At 36.9% G+C, this 15,627-nt stretch overlaps 1 protein-coding gene across 2 annotated transcripts in view; it reads left to right on the top strand.

The window, feature by feature from the left end:
- Positions 1–15,627, top strand: part of LOC139141981 (protein MMS22-like) — a 51,431-nt gene that overhangs the window by 19,086 nt on the left and 16,718 nt on the right. For both annotated transcript variants that reach the window (XM_070711765.1, XM_070711764.1), the window contains exons 18-27: positions 156–234; positions 675–768; positions 1,679–1,811; positions 2,175–2,265; positions 3,102–3,172; positions 3,999–4,119; positions 5,253–5,336; positions 6,286–6,447; positions 7,907–7,952; positions 15,525–15,611. In XM_070711765.1, coding sequence (XP_070567866.1) covers positions 156–234; positions 675–768; positions 1,679–1,736 — 231 coding nt within the window. In that variant the 3' untranslated portion in view covers positions 1,737–1,811; positions 2,175–2,265; positions 3,102–3,172; ... (3 more) ...; positions 7,907–7,952; positions 15,525–15,611. The remainder of the gene's footprint in view (positions 1–155; positions 235–674; positions 769–1,678; positions 1,812–2,174; positions 2,266–3,101; positions 3,173–3,998; positions 4,120–5,252; positions 5,337–6,285; positions 6,448–7,906; positions 7,953–15,524; positions 15,612–15,627) is intronic.

Here is a 15,627-nt window from a genome sequence, read left to right as displayed (position 1 = left end):
CATTCAAAACGAAAAACTCAGAAAAAATTAAAAGTTACAGCTACTGGCCCAGCTACATATGCAAATGAACACCCACAAACAGAATGTAAACACTATTAGAATACAAAATTAGCAGTGAGATGGAAGTTGTTGACGTTTGTCCCTTGTATCTGCAGGGAAGCAGACTGTGTGATTTCTTGGATATGTTGCCAAGCAACAATATCAGCCCACGAAAACAAATTGTGATTTGGAAAGGTGAGAATCTGACTGTACTTTTAGAGTAATTTTACCCAAGTTGTATAATCGGCATGAAATGTTGAAAACAGGATGTTGAGTTTCATTCAGTATTTTTTAACCCTTTGAGCGCCGCAATTTTTCCCACCAAAATTATTGTGTGCAACATTTTACCAATTTTGTGAATTTTTCTGTAATTTTTTTGACAATTTTGGATCAAATGAACATCACACCTTATTGGCCTTGGATTTTTATCAAAATTTTAGCAAAATTTAGAAAAAAGTTGACTGGTGTATATTTTGATATAGGCTACAAAAATTGACTTCGGCGCTCAAAGGGTTAATTATAGAGATAGCAAGGTGCATTTTTACTTACCTTTATAATGAAAGTGTCTGCAAGATTAGTAGAAATATTTTTAGATTGGTTTGTACGATGTCAGTATCCTTTCTATTCTCTTTCAGGATTATTTGCCCTAATTCTTAATTATGAAGATAAACTTGTTGACATCAAAGGGCCTGCACAAAAGTTGGCAGCCCAGTTCAATAAGATATCAAAGTAAGTGTATCTTGTACAAAATAAAAATATACATTAAGCTACTGAAGACATGTTTAACCCTTTCACCACCATAGTTTGACCCAAATCCATTGTTTTCTATGGTAAAGTTGGACCTGTACACAGGGAACTGGGGGTGAAAGGGTTAAACTCAACAACCTTGAAACGTTTCATTTGTATAAACAAGTATGTGCGTTCAACAAATTCTATAGACATTCTGTTATCTATGTTTTATCATTCAGTTGAGTTTGCTTTTAAAGTTTGTGCAGTGACTAAACATATCTTGCCAAACACATCTTTAAGCATTCAGTGTTGACTACAATTTAGTCAAAGTTAGACTAATATCATGGTATTGGACAAGCATGAGATAGGGGGATACAGTATTTTGTACTTTTAACCTCTGGTAACTTAAGGAGTCTTTATAGAGGGACTGTGGATAGGGGTATGAGTAGAGCTGATGGCCGCAGGTCCCCCTAGAAGAGCCTTTCTAGTTCTAGTGTAATAATCTTCACCTGTATCAAATGCCTCTAAATTTGCAATTGATTGAAAATTTATGGTTTGGTCAGTTGATTATTTGGTGTCTTCTGACTTTCCAAAACACGTAACATGGATAGACCTGTTTTTGGTACATAGACTTTTGATTCCAACACAAAGATAACCCTGCAACCATAATCCTACACTGCAGATTGGCTTGCACAGTATATGCTAATATTCAGACCCTATGCAATCAGACCTTCACCATTAATACACTGTGTAATTGTCTCTGTATAAAGCTCTATCTTAAAAGAAAGTCAGACTCCGTCTTTTCCATACCAATGCTGAATTTTGTCAGTAAAACATACATGTATCATTCAATGTTGAGAAAGGTAGGATAAATACCTATGAATGATTGTGCCTGTTTCCATGCCAACAGGGAGTTTAGCCAGCTGGAAGGTATCCAACCAGACGGCACCAGTACTGGGAGCTGCTGAACACCTACATGGAAGGACTGCAGGAGATTTTTGAGAGAAGCACATACCTGAATTTGTCAGAAGACGAGCTCATCGGTAAGAAGGCTTGTCAGGATAGCTGAATTGTGGAGAACTGTTACGTGTACCTTTTAGCACAGGAAACCACTTAAAGCAAAATTTGATGCAAATAGGTTAAAAATGTTGTGTGGCCACAGAAATTGCGTAAATGACGGTGGGCGAGGCAAGATTGGAGGGAGAAACATTTTGGGGGAGAGGGGCTGAGAAAGGAGAAGAAAATGAGGACAGATGGAGAAAAAGTGAAATGAAAGATGGAGGATTGGGAGAAATGCTTGTGGATGATCAGATTTGCTGGGAAATAAAATGATTCATCATTCAAACAACACATCACACATATACATGTACTGTAGGCTAAATTTTATAATATATATTTCTCTCTAGGTGATGGATTTCTTCACTTTTTGCCAGTTTGCAAAGAATATGAACTTCAAGCTGCCTTGTCATGCATACAGACATTGCTGGTCCAACATAGGTATGTTATTGCACTCTTATTAATCTGTTCACCCCATTCCCCTATAAACAGATCCACACTCACCATTAATAAGAACTGCTTTGGTCCAAACCATGGTGGTGACAGAGGACAGTGTCCACGGGTCGCTAAGCACGTATGCTCTTACATGCAGGAGCTGTGACCTTTAACCTCAGTTTCCCTGGTCATCTTCTATTTCAGTGACTATGTGAACGGGGATATTTTTCATGCAAGATTGAAAAATTTCCTCCATAAATTTAAGCAATAAAACACGCCCAGCGATAGTACACCATGAGATTTTGACCAATTCACTACATATGTGCACAAGCAAATGTTAGTGTGTATATGGAGTGCACTGGTCAAATCCAGTGGTATACTAGTGGTTTATTGCTATTATATCATGACATTAACCTGAAATTCTTATGTGAAATTTCAAAAAAGGAATTTTTCCGTTGCTGATAGCTGTAGCCTGTTTCAACTATGCTATATTGCAAATGTAGCATGGTTATTTCTATGTCGACCAATAAAATCACAGTTTTTGCACCATAAACATACTGGTATGACATATTTGAAGTATAATTTAACAAGGGAATGGTGACAAACTAGTTATAAGATGGTTTGTTTTGACCAGATTTCTTCATCATGTTGTCAAGTCAGAATGTACATTTGTAATCAGAATGTTGAGTCGATTATCCAGGCCAATGTACATGTAGGCAAAAAATTCAGACTATGTCAGTGTTTTTTTCCGATGCTAGATAAAGTCAGCCTGCAAATACGGATACATTTTCCAATACATATTGTAACATCTGATAACTGACAAGATTTTAAAATATTTTCAGGTCTGTCAGTAAGAGGGTACAATCACTTAGTGATGGGCCTGACTCTGCAACTCTTCAGCTTCAACACAAAGGTAAATGCTATGTACTTGGTGTATGCCATGAAGATTCCATGGTCATAACATATACTTGATATATTTGAAGTTGCAAAAAAGTTTCAGATTAACAACGTACAGAAGAAATGCTTTTCAGCAAGTTTTTCTAACCTCATGTGGTCTTCTCGGATGTAAATCTCTGTGTGATGTCATAGGTCACCAGGGTTCATCTCTGTGTGATGTCATAGGTCACCAGGGTTCATCACTGTATGATGCCATAGGTCACCGGGGGGGGGGGGGGTCAGGGTTCAAAGGGCAAAGTTGCTGTGGTTGGACATTGTAGTTTTGTCAATTTTGTGTAATACTAGAGAGCAGTTATATCGTTCAGATGCTGAAAACTGCTATGAATGTAATCCATAAAAGCTTCCCTCCCCTTTCCCCAACTTACAGACAGAACAGATCTAAAAGCTATGACTTGCTTGAAGTAATTGTGAATGAATCACAGGGTTTGTACACTCCTGGAAAGTCATCGACAGTCATTGAATGTGAAAACCTTCTGGAAACTCCTGGAAAAGTTCTTGAAAAAGAAATTGAGTCCTGGAAAGTCCTGTAAAATTGATAATCCATCCACAATTTTCAAAAATGACAAGATTATCGCTTGTGAGGTCAATATCCGGAATATGGTACTTTAGATCTCAAAAAGTCCTTGAAAATTGCTGAAAGTCTTTGAATGCCCTGGAATTTTTGGTGATGTTAAGTGTGCGGACCCAGAAATTATGTTTCAGCTTTTCTTCTGTGTATTTGTGTTTTGTGTTGAAAGTAACTCATGATTTCATGTGAACTGAAATGATTATTTACTTTCCAGCCATTGCCGCTGCCCTGTGGAAGAATACATACCCATTTGTCAAAACACACAGCACCACAGTGACAGTGCCCTCACAGTTTGCTGACATTGCTGTAAATCTCACACTTCTAGCTTTAGACACGTGAGTAAAAAGTGCATCTTTGTTACCTAGTGATATTTTGACACAACCAGTACATGTAAATTTTTTTAGCATATTTTTAGGAAAACTTGAAAGTTTCAAAAAGTCCTGTTTTACGATCCTCGCCACTTGAGTATTGAACAATCACAGATGGGTGGCTGTTCCTATTATTTTCTATTGAAATCTGAAGTTCAGTGTGTGAGTTTGCCGACAGAAAGTAAAATTGTTTGCATTATCTGAGGGAAATTCATAAGATTCCAAAAGGTCTGTTTCACAATCCGGATGACTTTGGTAGTAATCAGATTATAGAAGGGATTAATATTGTCCAGTTTTTTATCAAAAACTGAAGTTTGGCATGTAAATTCGCTGACTGCAAGTTTATATGAAAAGCAGTGTTGAAACCAGAGATTTTAAATCAGGGGACACTCTGTCCTCCTACTGTTTATTTTTGGAACATTTTGCACATTTTGGGGACAACATGCACCAGTTAATCAGATTTTGTATCATATTTTAACAAATTAGTTTCACAAAACAAAATTCAAGCTACCGGGACCGCTTCACTATGCTTGAATTTCTGGCAAATAATTTTTGCAGCTAGTATACCATATCTGCCAATCAGAGTGCTCAGTGGGACTACAAGCAAATTATAATATCAAGTGCAGCATTTAATCTGTGCTCCTAACGTATGGAAATATAAACCTCACCTCAAAATAATCATGCAAAACAAAGGTCATCATCAGTATCGGATATTACTTGCAGACTACACCCAACACAGTGTACATTTGACTCATGCGTGCGCCCAAGGTGACCTGCAGTATGCAAGAATATGGGACAAGAGGGTCAATTTTGGGGACATTGTCGCAAAGACATGTCCCAGCTGCAACACTGGAAAAGCATGCCTTTGAATGGTGACAAAGTTTTAGGCTATATTTTCTGAAATTGTAACTTATATGTAATATAATTTCAGATGAAAGAGAGTGATTCTTGTTCTTGATGGATAATGTTTTTTAAGCAACTGAGCTCTCTTTAGCAATCATGTATTGCTAAAATGTTTATGAGACAAAAATATGGAAGTCATTTGGCTCTCACTTCTCCATGTTAACATCTGTGTCATGTTCTATATCTGTCATTTGCAGTGGTGACGTCAAAGATCCATCTGTCCCGTCATTCATCTCTTTAGTTCAGTATTTCGGTCTGCAGGACACCCAAGTCAATGCCAGGTATTTGCTCTTTCATTTCAGTGTGTCAGTCAGTATGTGTGGTCAACGTCATGGTGGACAACTAAATTTTAGTATGGACTGCAATTTAGATGTCAAAAATAACATCGCATAAAGTAAATTATTATACATCAACCATCGCGAACAGTATAATTTTGATTGGCTAAAAAGCCGTATAAGACGCCTGTTCTGTAACATTTACCCTTTCCAGATGCTCTAACCCCCTTGTGCTGATGTGCAGTTTATTCTATGGCTGCATGTACATGTTCACTGCTGAAGGGTTTCAAGGCACCCATTTGATGATTGTCAGAATATATCTTGTGCTCTGTATGTATAGTGCACAGGCTATCCAGAAGCATGTACAAGATAGCGTTCGCACTTGTGCTTTTAATAGGAAGAAAAGTTATTGACATCGTACAAAAATGGTCAATACTCATATAATTTGATGATCCAGTCAAGAATGTAAGATGTATAATAATACGGTTATTATGAAAATACCGCAAAGGATGCACTTGGACATTTGCACCACAGCGTCTCGAAGCAGAGGGCCATACGCTTTGCCAAAGTCCTCATGCATCCCTTGTACGTTTAGCGTAATTATATCTCCCTCTGCTTTGCATCTAGACATATGCTATGCCAACATCCTCATGCACCCTTTGTGGTATTTTCGTAATAATCTCATGTGATATGATGTATTGGGGAAGCAAATACTTTGTATTTCAACATATTTCAGGCAAAAGAATTAGAAAACGTATTTGTTTTGTCATGTAAAAATGATGTTAATATAAGCAAAAGTGAATGCCATTGTTTCTGTAAAGTTAACTTGAAAAAACAGACAAACACTTGGCTATCATGCTATTTGAAATACGAGTTCTGTTGCTTGAATTGTTTTTTCACACGTTCTGTTTATTGACCTTGAATGTGTTCATTCACGGATGAATTTTACTTTCAGTGTATGCTGTCAGTATCTTTACCATTTGTTGCAAAACCAAAACGTTATGGCGAAAATTAAGGACGACATCGGTGCTGACTTCCAATGGCAGATTATTCATGCCTGGTTCAGGTGTGCCCTCCTGACATTCAAACCATCGGAGCAAATGCAAAACCTGACCAGGTAAACCCACTTCAGATTTGTTCAAGCTGGCATGCAATGTGTGTGTGTAAATGTTTGTGTTACACTATTTTACTGTTTCTGGTAACATTGGGAGATGTGACCAAGTTATGCATCTCATAATCATGCCATGATGAAAACTGACGCTCTACTCTGATCTGTGAGCATCAGAGTTGCAGCCAGGAATTTTAAATCAGAGGACACTGTGTCCCACTACTGTATATTTTGGGGGACATTTTGCACATTTTTGGGACATCATGCGTCAGTTGTCAATCAAATTTTGTGTCATTTAATTATAAATTAGTTTCACAAAACAAAATTCAAGCTACCAGGACCACGTTGCTATGCTTAATTTCAGGCAAAAATAACAATATACTGTACATGTATCTGCCTCCAATCAGAGCTCAGGTCGCATTACAGCCAAGCGCAGCGTTTTAGTTACATTTAATCACAGCTTTGAAAGTACATAAATTAATGATGCGAAACAAAGGTCATCATCAGTAACAGATATTACTTGCAGACTACACCCACTGAACACAGTTGACACATGAGTGGGCCCCAGGTGACCTACAGTGCGTGAGAATGCCAGACAACATGTTCCGTTTTCGGGACATTGTCACAAGGGTGCAATCCTCACTGCAACACTGGAGTGTGTGTGTGTGTATGTAAATATATATATATATATATATATATATATATATATATATATATATATATATATATATATATATATATATATATATATATATATATATATATATATATATATAATTTGATTGAGACTGCATGTTAGTCTCAGGCAAGCTGGAAGTCAATTATAATTGTTGCAATATCAAGTATAAAACTTTCAAACTTTTCAAAAACATTTCAAAACATCCCAGCCATCTTAGCAGTGGCTATTGTGATAATTTCTGTTACTGCACTTTCAAATAGTACAGAATGGAGTTAAATTGTTTTGAGATCCTGAAATTGGGAGAAAAGACAAGCCAGGAAATCGGGTGATTTGCGTAGATTTGCATGAATTTACACTTTCTTCTCACCCAACTTTAATACAACTGCTTGACAAGCTTAGAGGTGAACCCAACCAATATTTTAATCTTGGATTCACAGATTACTTAAAATTGAATGAATCTTTGCAAAAAGGTAATTTTGTACAAAATACACTGTGTTACAAGCAGTGCCACCTTAAGCAGGCATAATAATTTCTCCATGGAAATTGTTATAACTTATTGTATTGAATTGAATTTTATTGTTTTCTTTTGTCTTGCTTGTTGTGGAGTGTATTATATTGTATTGTAGTGTGTTGTATTGTCCAGTCTTGCCTTTAATTGTACTGTATTTTTGTGTGTTATACTGTAGAACAAGACAATAGATATGTAGAACACAGAGTTGATAAAGATACAGTAACCATCCCTGCAATTTAGTTTTTTTTTCTCGATTTCATTTTTATTTGTTTGAATAGATTTTTATGGAAAGTTCCAGAATTTGCAGACCTCATCAACATTACTGTAAGTATACAGTGACTTGTGTTTATTTCAATTAATCTCCATTAGTTTTAACTTTTGATGTTTTTTCTATTATTATTTTAGGTTTATGAAATATATTTTTAAATACAGCCTCTTCTTCTGCTGTCAAAATGACACGTTTGTCAAAATTATGTCAAAATTCATGTTTATTTTGTCAACACAGCCTGTATATGTGTTATGTCCTGTTTGCTGTTGGCAAGTAAATTTTAGTTTGGACAAGAATTTATGTGTCAACAATACCGCTGCATATTTTACAGAATGCAGCGTGTCTACAAGGCTGATTACTTTGTCTTTCAACATAGTTCTAAAAAAGAATTACTGACTTGTTTTATGAAACAAAGATAATGAAAATATTGATAAAAGTCACAGCTATTGTGGTTATGAAAACATTGTGTGTTGTGCATCCATGTACACTGTCTCACCAAAGGACTGTCGCAAATTGTCACATGCATGTAAGTTCAACAAACGGAAGTTTAGGTCAGAAAACCCATCCCCTTCCCCTAAATGAAACTTCAAAAGTGTGAAGTGTTGATGTTGTCCAAAGAGAAACTTGTACCAATTTTCAGTAGCTTTCAATAATATACCCCTGGCCTAAATGCATTGTCAAGTAATAAGTGTAACGATGAAGCTCCATTTTATTAGCTCCATGGTATGGGCCTAAAAACTGTTCCTCTTTGTGTATGAGGGACCGTGACCTAATTGATAAAAAAATAAAAGGAAAACTATCAAAAGACAACGAACTACAGTCACCGATCGAAATAAGTATGAAAGTTAAGAGGCAATTTCCAATCCCTGATTCTCGCATTAGTTGTTGTTGACATTGACTGTTTATGTGATTTTAGTCCTTTGTTCTCCTTTGAAAGTTGTGCACAGTTAGTCAATTTGTGCACAGTTAGTCAATTTGTGCACAGTTAGTCAATTTGTGCACAGTTAGTCAATTTGTGCACAGTTAGTCAAATTTGTGCACAGTTAGTCAATTTGTGCACAGTTAGTCAGTTAGTCAATTTGTGCACAGTTAGTCAATTTGTGCACAGTTAGTCAATTTGTGCACAGATAGTCAATTTGTGCACAGTTAGTCAATTTGTGCACAGATAGTCAATTTGTGCACAGTTAGTCAATTTGTGCACAGTTAGTCAATCAGTTAGTCAATTTGTGCACAGTTAGTCAGTTAGTCAATTTGTGCACAGTTAGTCAATTTGTGCACAGTTAGTCAATTTGTGCACAGTTAGTCAATTTGTGCACAGTTAGTCAATTTGTGCACAGATAGTCAATTTGTGCACAGTTAGTCATTTGTGCACAGTTAGTCAATTTGTGCACAGATAGTCAATTTGTGCACAGTTAGTCAATTTGTGCACAGTTAGTCAATTTGTGCACAGTTAGTCAATTTGTGCACAGTTAGTCAATTTGTGCACAGTTAGTCAATTTGTGCACAGTTAGTCAATTTGTGCACAGTTAGTCAATTTGTGCACAGTTAGTCAATTTGTGCACAGTTAGTCAATTTGTGCACAGTTAGTCAATTTGTGCACAGTTAGTCATTTGTGCACAGATAGTCAATTTGTGCACAGATAGTCAATTTGTGCACAGTTAGTCAATTTGTGCACAGTTAGTCAATTTGTGCACAGTTAGTCAATTTGTGCACAGATAGTCAATTTGTGCACAGATAGTCAATTTGTGCACAGTTAGTCAATTTGTGCACAGATAGTCAATTTGTGCACAGATAGTCAATTTGTGCACAGATAGTCAATTTGTGCACAGATAGTCAATTTGTGCACAGATAGTCAATTTGTGCACAGATAGTCAATTTGTGCACAGATAGTCAATTTGTGCACAGATAGTCAATTTGCTCAAAAGCTGACAAAGGACTATCCCCCTTCCCCTAAAACAAAATAAAATTTGCTCTTTTAACTTATGCAACAGGCTTAGATAGCCCCTAATATAAAAATACTTTTTCTCCCAGTCTGATGTATGTTCAACTCTGATCAGACACTGCACAAATTCTCTGAAGGTACTTATTCTGCTGTACGTCATTAGAAATTCGTAGATATCAATGCTTTTCAGAACCCAGCTTTCCCAGAGGCAAAATGGCCAAATCAATCCAGTGTCCTTGATATCACGTTGTTAGAAACCATGCTGTTGAGGCTGTCTGACACAAATCTTTGGAAAGTATGACGGCTTTGTATTGGTTATGTTTTATTCATGAAAAATTTTTACTCACCATCGCAACTTTAGTGCCTCGAGGGTCCTTGCTGGTCTGACTGTGAACATGAAAATCTCTCTCTCTGAGGTGTCAACAACCTAAATATGTAATATGATGTAATATGTGAGGGTTTGTGAAGGAAACTGAAATAGGAATTTTCTGCCGAGCACCATAGATGAAACTTTTGGAAGCAGCGTAAAATCCATGGATAACTAACAATTGCTCAGTATTGACAAGTCACACATTGATCTGACTGTAGTACTTGTGGTAAATCCAAGTGAGATCATGCTGATAAAATTTGATGATAAAATTCTGTTTTGAGTATTGCTAAGGCATAGTGAAAGAAGGAAATGAAGGCTATACCTGTGTTAGTTTGAGCATGATCGAGGGCAAACAGATCTCTAAATTACGCCGCCACGCTGGATATAACGCTGCAGAAGATTGCAACCATTAGCAACACACTCATTTTGCATAATCATTATAAAAAACTACTCATCCAAACTCGGTGTTAATCCTAATCTCTGGCCTTTTCTGAGCCAGGGTTTAAGACAACAAGGGTAAATTTCTTTGATGCTGTGAATGGTAACATGTGAAAAGAATTTGTCATTTGAATATGTCTTTTAAGTTTTAAAAAATTATCAAGATTCAAGCAACAAAACTGCTGTGTTGACATCCCATGGAATTTAGAGGAGGCATCATGGGCCAGTGGATGCACAATCAGAGGATGGTGAGTTCGAGCTACGGCATAGCCATGGTGTTGTGTCCTTGAGCAAGGCAATATTCCTCATTGCTTCACCCCACCCAGGAGTGATGAGTACCTGGTAGGACAGTAGTTGTAATGTGTGCGTTTAGCTCTGCTGTGCTGATTGGCTGCACATGTGAGCTGCTGTTTGCTCCCCAGGGAGTTGAGTGGTATCAAATTAGGTCCTGTGACCAGGGTAGCAATAACTGTAAAAGGGCCTTGAGCACAACTAATGAATATGTGTGCTATATAAGAACCCATTTATGTTATTATTATTATTATTAATAATTTGCTTCAAAACTACATTTTCCAGATCATAACAATATGGAGATCGATTCTATTTCTAATCAGTAGAAGTGCACATAATTGTTGTTTCCAGACAGAGAGAGATGTACCTCATGATTAATTTTCTCCACAAACAACATTTCTTGTGAAAAACAGAGGAAAAACAAGTGGTATTTTAATAATGGATAAAAGAATGATTGATAACTTGGAACTTATGTAGGTCGGATGATCTGCCTCCCTGTGGGCGCCTCGTATAACCTAGCCTAGAATCCTATTCGTCCGCTTGCCTCCGTACGTCCGACCCACTCCCTCGTCCGCTTGCCTCCGTACCTCGTGGGTCGGAGGTACAGAGGCAAGCGGACGAATAGGATTCTAGGCTATGTATACCCGTGGCCACTTTAGTGTTGATTAAGCCTGTCTGGTGCAAGCAGAAATTTTGTTTGTATAAACGACACAAAGTGGTGGTCGGTGTAATAAACGTAAGGTTCACTATCGGCACCCCACTGTTAGGATTGAGATAACGTTCTACTAAAATGTCTCGCCTGCCCAATTCAAATCGATGACAACACTGCACTGTAGACACGCTGTAAGTCTGCACTCCGACAATGAACATCAATAACAACGGTCGTGAATATCATACGGGAAAATCCTTCAGTAAGGACGTGGGCAGCTTGATTGTTCAAAATATAAGACATTGTGGTGGCAATTTGGCATCTAGCGAGGTACCACGAGGAGCTACAAAAAACAAGCGAGCGACTGTTTTAAGATAAGCGTAGAGGGAGCCAGAAAAGTTTGGAAGAGATATACATGTATCACGACAGGTTCCCTTCAACCGGGATGAGAAAAGTGTCGTTCATGGTTACACACATGTGAATACATGTACATGTAAAATGCTACCCCGACTGTACTTTACTCTTACCATTCCGTACCAAGTGAAATTGGAGTAAGTTTATTCATGGTTTGTAGGAAAAAAACTTCATGGTTTGTAGGAAAGAAACATGGCTTAGTGCAAGTGAATGTTTATTTCGAAAGTTTTGCAGTCAAGAGGGGCGATGTCTGCTAACATTTTCAAAGTGGCATTTTCTCATTTCCCGCGTCTGAACAAAGTCTGAACACGACACTTGCGATACACGCTATAGTATCGTTGGTATTCATTCACTGCAATATTGAAATCGGCACAAAATGTATGATTTTCTGTAACACTGACTGCATTTGAAACACATGAGTTTTACCTGAAACTAAATACTGATAGGGCAAATGCTGTGGTCAACATCATTTGTATACAGTGTATTTTATAATCACTCCGTAATTTCAGGCTAATCGGCGTGTCCATGGGGTACCAATAGTAGGATCATTATCACAACTGATACAGGGTAAAGTAACCGTTTTATCACCTTCTGCAGACAGAATTTCTGCTTGCACCAGAACAGGCTTGATCAACACTAAAGTGGCCACGGGTGTATAACCAGTTTGTGAGAGAGTACTGCATAAGATAGTGTTGGATAACAATACTGCGTACGTGTACCATATTCCCAATCTTTCATTCATGTTTATTGCCATTGAAGCAAAAACAAAATATACATAGATTACTTATAATTATCCAAACTACACAGTACAACGCTGAAATGGCAATTTTGGAGTCCAAAAATTAGCTTTTCGCCAGTCAAGTTTGGCTCCACCTCAAAAATTATTTTGCATGTAATTCAATACTGAAGGCTAACAGTTTCTTTACATATTAAATTTAAACACACACGAAGAAAAGGAAGGATACATGAGCAGCATAATCAAGTTTTCAAGAAATTGCCAAGGTATTATGGTGAATAAATTACATTTCATCAACAAGGTATTGTCTCAGACCTTTCCTGAACCGATATTTCGATGTAAGGGTTTTCAAATGTATTGGTAACTTATTCCATAGCTTTGCACCTACATATTTAATAGAAAATTGACCTGCAGCTGTGAGCATTTTCGGAATAGATACATTTCCATGTAGTTTGAATCTTGTGTTTCTGCCATGTTCAATCAATTGTAAATATTCACTAGGATGATGAGGAAGGTTCCCATTGTACAAATCGAAAACAAAACTTCCTATGCCAAGTTTATGAAGCCTATAAATATCGAGAACACCAAGTTCCTTAAACAATGGAGACGACGGATCTCTGAAGCCAGAATATGTCATACTACGTACACACATTTTCTGAACATTTAAAATGGTCTGTAGATAGGAAGAATAAGTACTTCCCCATACTTCTAATCCATACATAATGTTTGGTTGAATGAAAGATTTATAAAGTTAAATAAGAATGTGTTGGGATACGACATTACTTAATTTGAATAAAATTCCAGATTTCTTATGAACACAATTCTCTACATATTCTATGTGGTCTTTCCATGATAAGTGTTTGTCCAAGATTACACCAACAAAGGAGGCTGTTTTAGTCTTGTTTACAACTAGATCTTGAATCATAAGAGCACCTGATGTGAATGTAACTTGACGTTTGCCATGAAAACGTATGCAGTTTGTCTTCCCTATATTGATGGTCAACTTATTTGCAACACACCACAGAACGACTTCCTTGAAATGATCATTGACAATGGAAAGGTCTATCGTTCTTGTCTTATCTGGAAATGTGTGAAAAAGATTACTATCATCGGCAAAGAGACGAAAATCAAAGTAGTTAGATGCGTTTGGCAAATCATTTATATAAACTAAGAACAATGTTGGGCCAAGTGTCGAACCCTGTGGAATACCACAAATGAATGGCATATTTTCAGAGTTGATACCATCAGCACATACAAACTGAGTGCCGTTTTGTATGTAGTCTGCAAACCAGTTAAGGGGGTTTCCTCTTATCCCATAACGCTCCAGCTTTGAAAGTAAAATTCCATGCTCTATTGCGTCGAAGGCCTCGTAAAGTCTATAAAAAATCCAATTGTAGGATTGCCACTATAAATTTGGTGAAGTAAATTGCTTACCAAATTGATAAGCGACAGTTTTGAGCTATGTTTACCTCTAAAGCCATACTGATATTTATAGAGTAAGTTGAAATGATTAAAGAAAGCCCATAAGTCTAGTATTCACTATTTTTTCAATTATTCTGCTGAAAACAGGAAGGACAGAGATTGGACGATAATTACCGGGTATATCTTTAGAATCTTTCTTATAAATAGGGACAACCTTTGCTACCTTTAATGCATCTGGAAACTTACCGTGTAAAAAAGAAAGATTGTATACAAAAGATAACGGCTTTGCTATTTGGTTTGCAGCAATTACAATGAGTTTTGCTGGCAAATTATCGTAGCCCGATGCATTCTTTGGATCAAGAGTACTCACTAAATTGAAAATTTCAGCTTCTGTTGTTGGCCTCAAGAAAAATAAGTTCTCAGCTATGTCAGGTACAAAATCTGAGTAGGTCTTTGATGGTGTCGGAATTCTACTCGCTAGGTTGGGTCCTACAGTTGTAAAGTACTTATTAAACCCGCTTACAATATTTTGGGACGAGCTATAACAGATGACATTGTCATCAGTAGTTGTGAAAAGCAATTTGTCTGGTAGACAAGCCCCTCTTTTAGCTTTTTTCTTGTTCAGTAAATCATTGATAATATCCAATGTCCTACTAGAATTGTTCTGGTTTTTTAAAAATAGGGAAGTCTAATAATCTCTCTTAGCATTTCGTAGAACTTTCGTTAAAACATTTCTATAATGTCTATAATTTATTACTGTCTCTGGCTTAAAATTTGAATTTAATGTTTTCATATAAAGCTTATGTTTTTTCTTCACTGACCTGTTCACCCTGTGTTTCCAATTGCACAGGTCCACACTCACCATTGATAACAATGGGTTTGGGCCAAACCATGGTGGCAGGTGAAAGGGTTTCAGATTAATTAGCTGCAACTCTTGATGTTTTTTCCCAGCAGTATGGTTGTTTTGTCTGTAAAGTGTGTATTGTTCCTAAAAAAAAAGAAAAAAAGAAAGAAAATTATGTGTATAATATCTTATGTTAATGTTGACAACTGAAGTTTAGTCAGCGCTAGAATTCATTTGTCAACAAGAAGTTGGCATATCTCAGGATAAGTAGTAAAAGCTAATTCTTTGTATTTTAAAATCCAAATAAGAAAATGCATTTTGATTTTTTGAGAGTTTAAGTTCCTATAACTTCTACGGAATGATGATATCCTTCGTATTGGCTCGGTGCTTCGACTCATCAAATATTACCCGGAGGTCATACATGTACATGTTTTGTATTATGGCTGCAGTCCTTTTAGTTTCTGAGAATACAGACCCTGCCACAACTGCCTTTAATATTTCTTTTACATTCACTGTCTTCAGGGAGAAGCTATTGATGAAGACGCCAGCATTGAGGATGTCTTATGTTACTTTCTGAAGTCCATTAGACAAGGCTTTAATCAAGTAAAGGTGGGTCGTTGAACTG

Source organism: Ptychodera flava, chromosome 10, assembly GCF_041260155.1.
Source record: "Ptychodera flava strain L36383 chromosome 10, AS_Pfla_20210202, whole genome shotgun sequence".
Taxonomy (NCBI): Eukaryota; Metazoa; Hemichordata; class Enteropneusta; family Ptychoderidae; genus Ptychodera; species Ptychodera flava.
The sequence above is the reverse complement of the archived record's forward strand: the minus strand, read 5'-3'. Positions and strand labels throughout refer to the sequence as shown.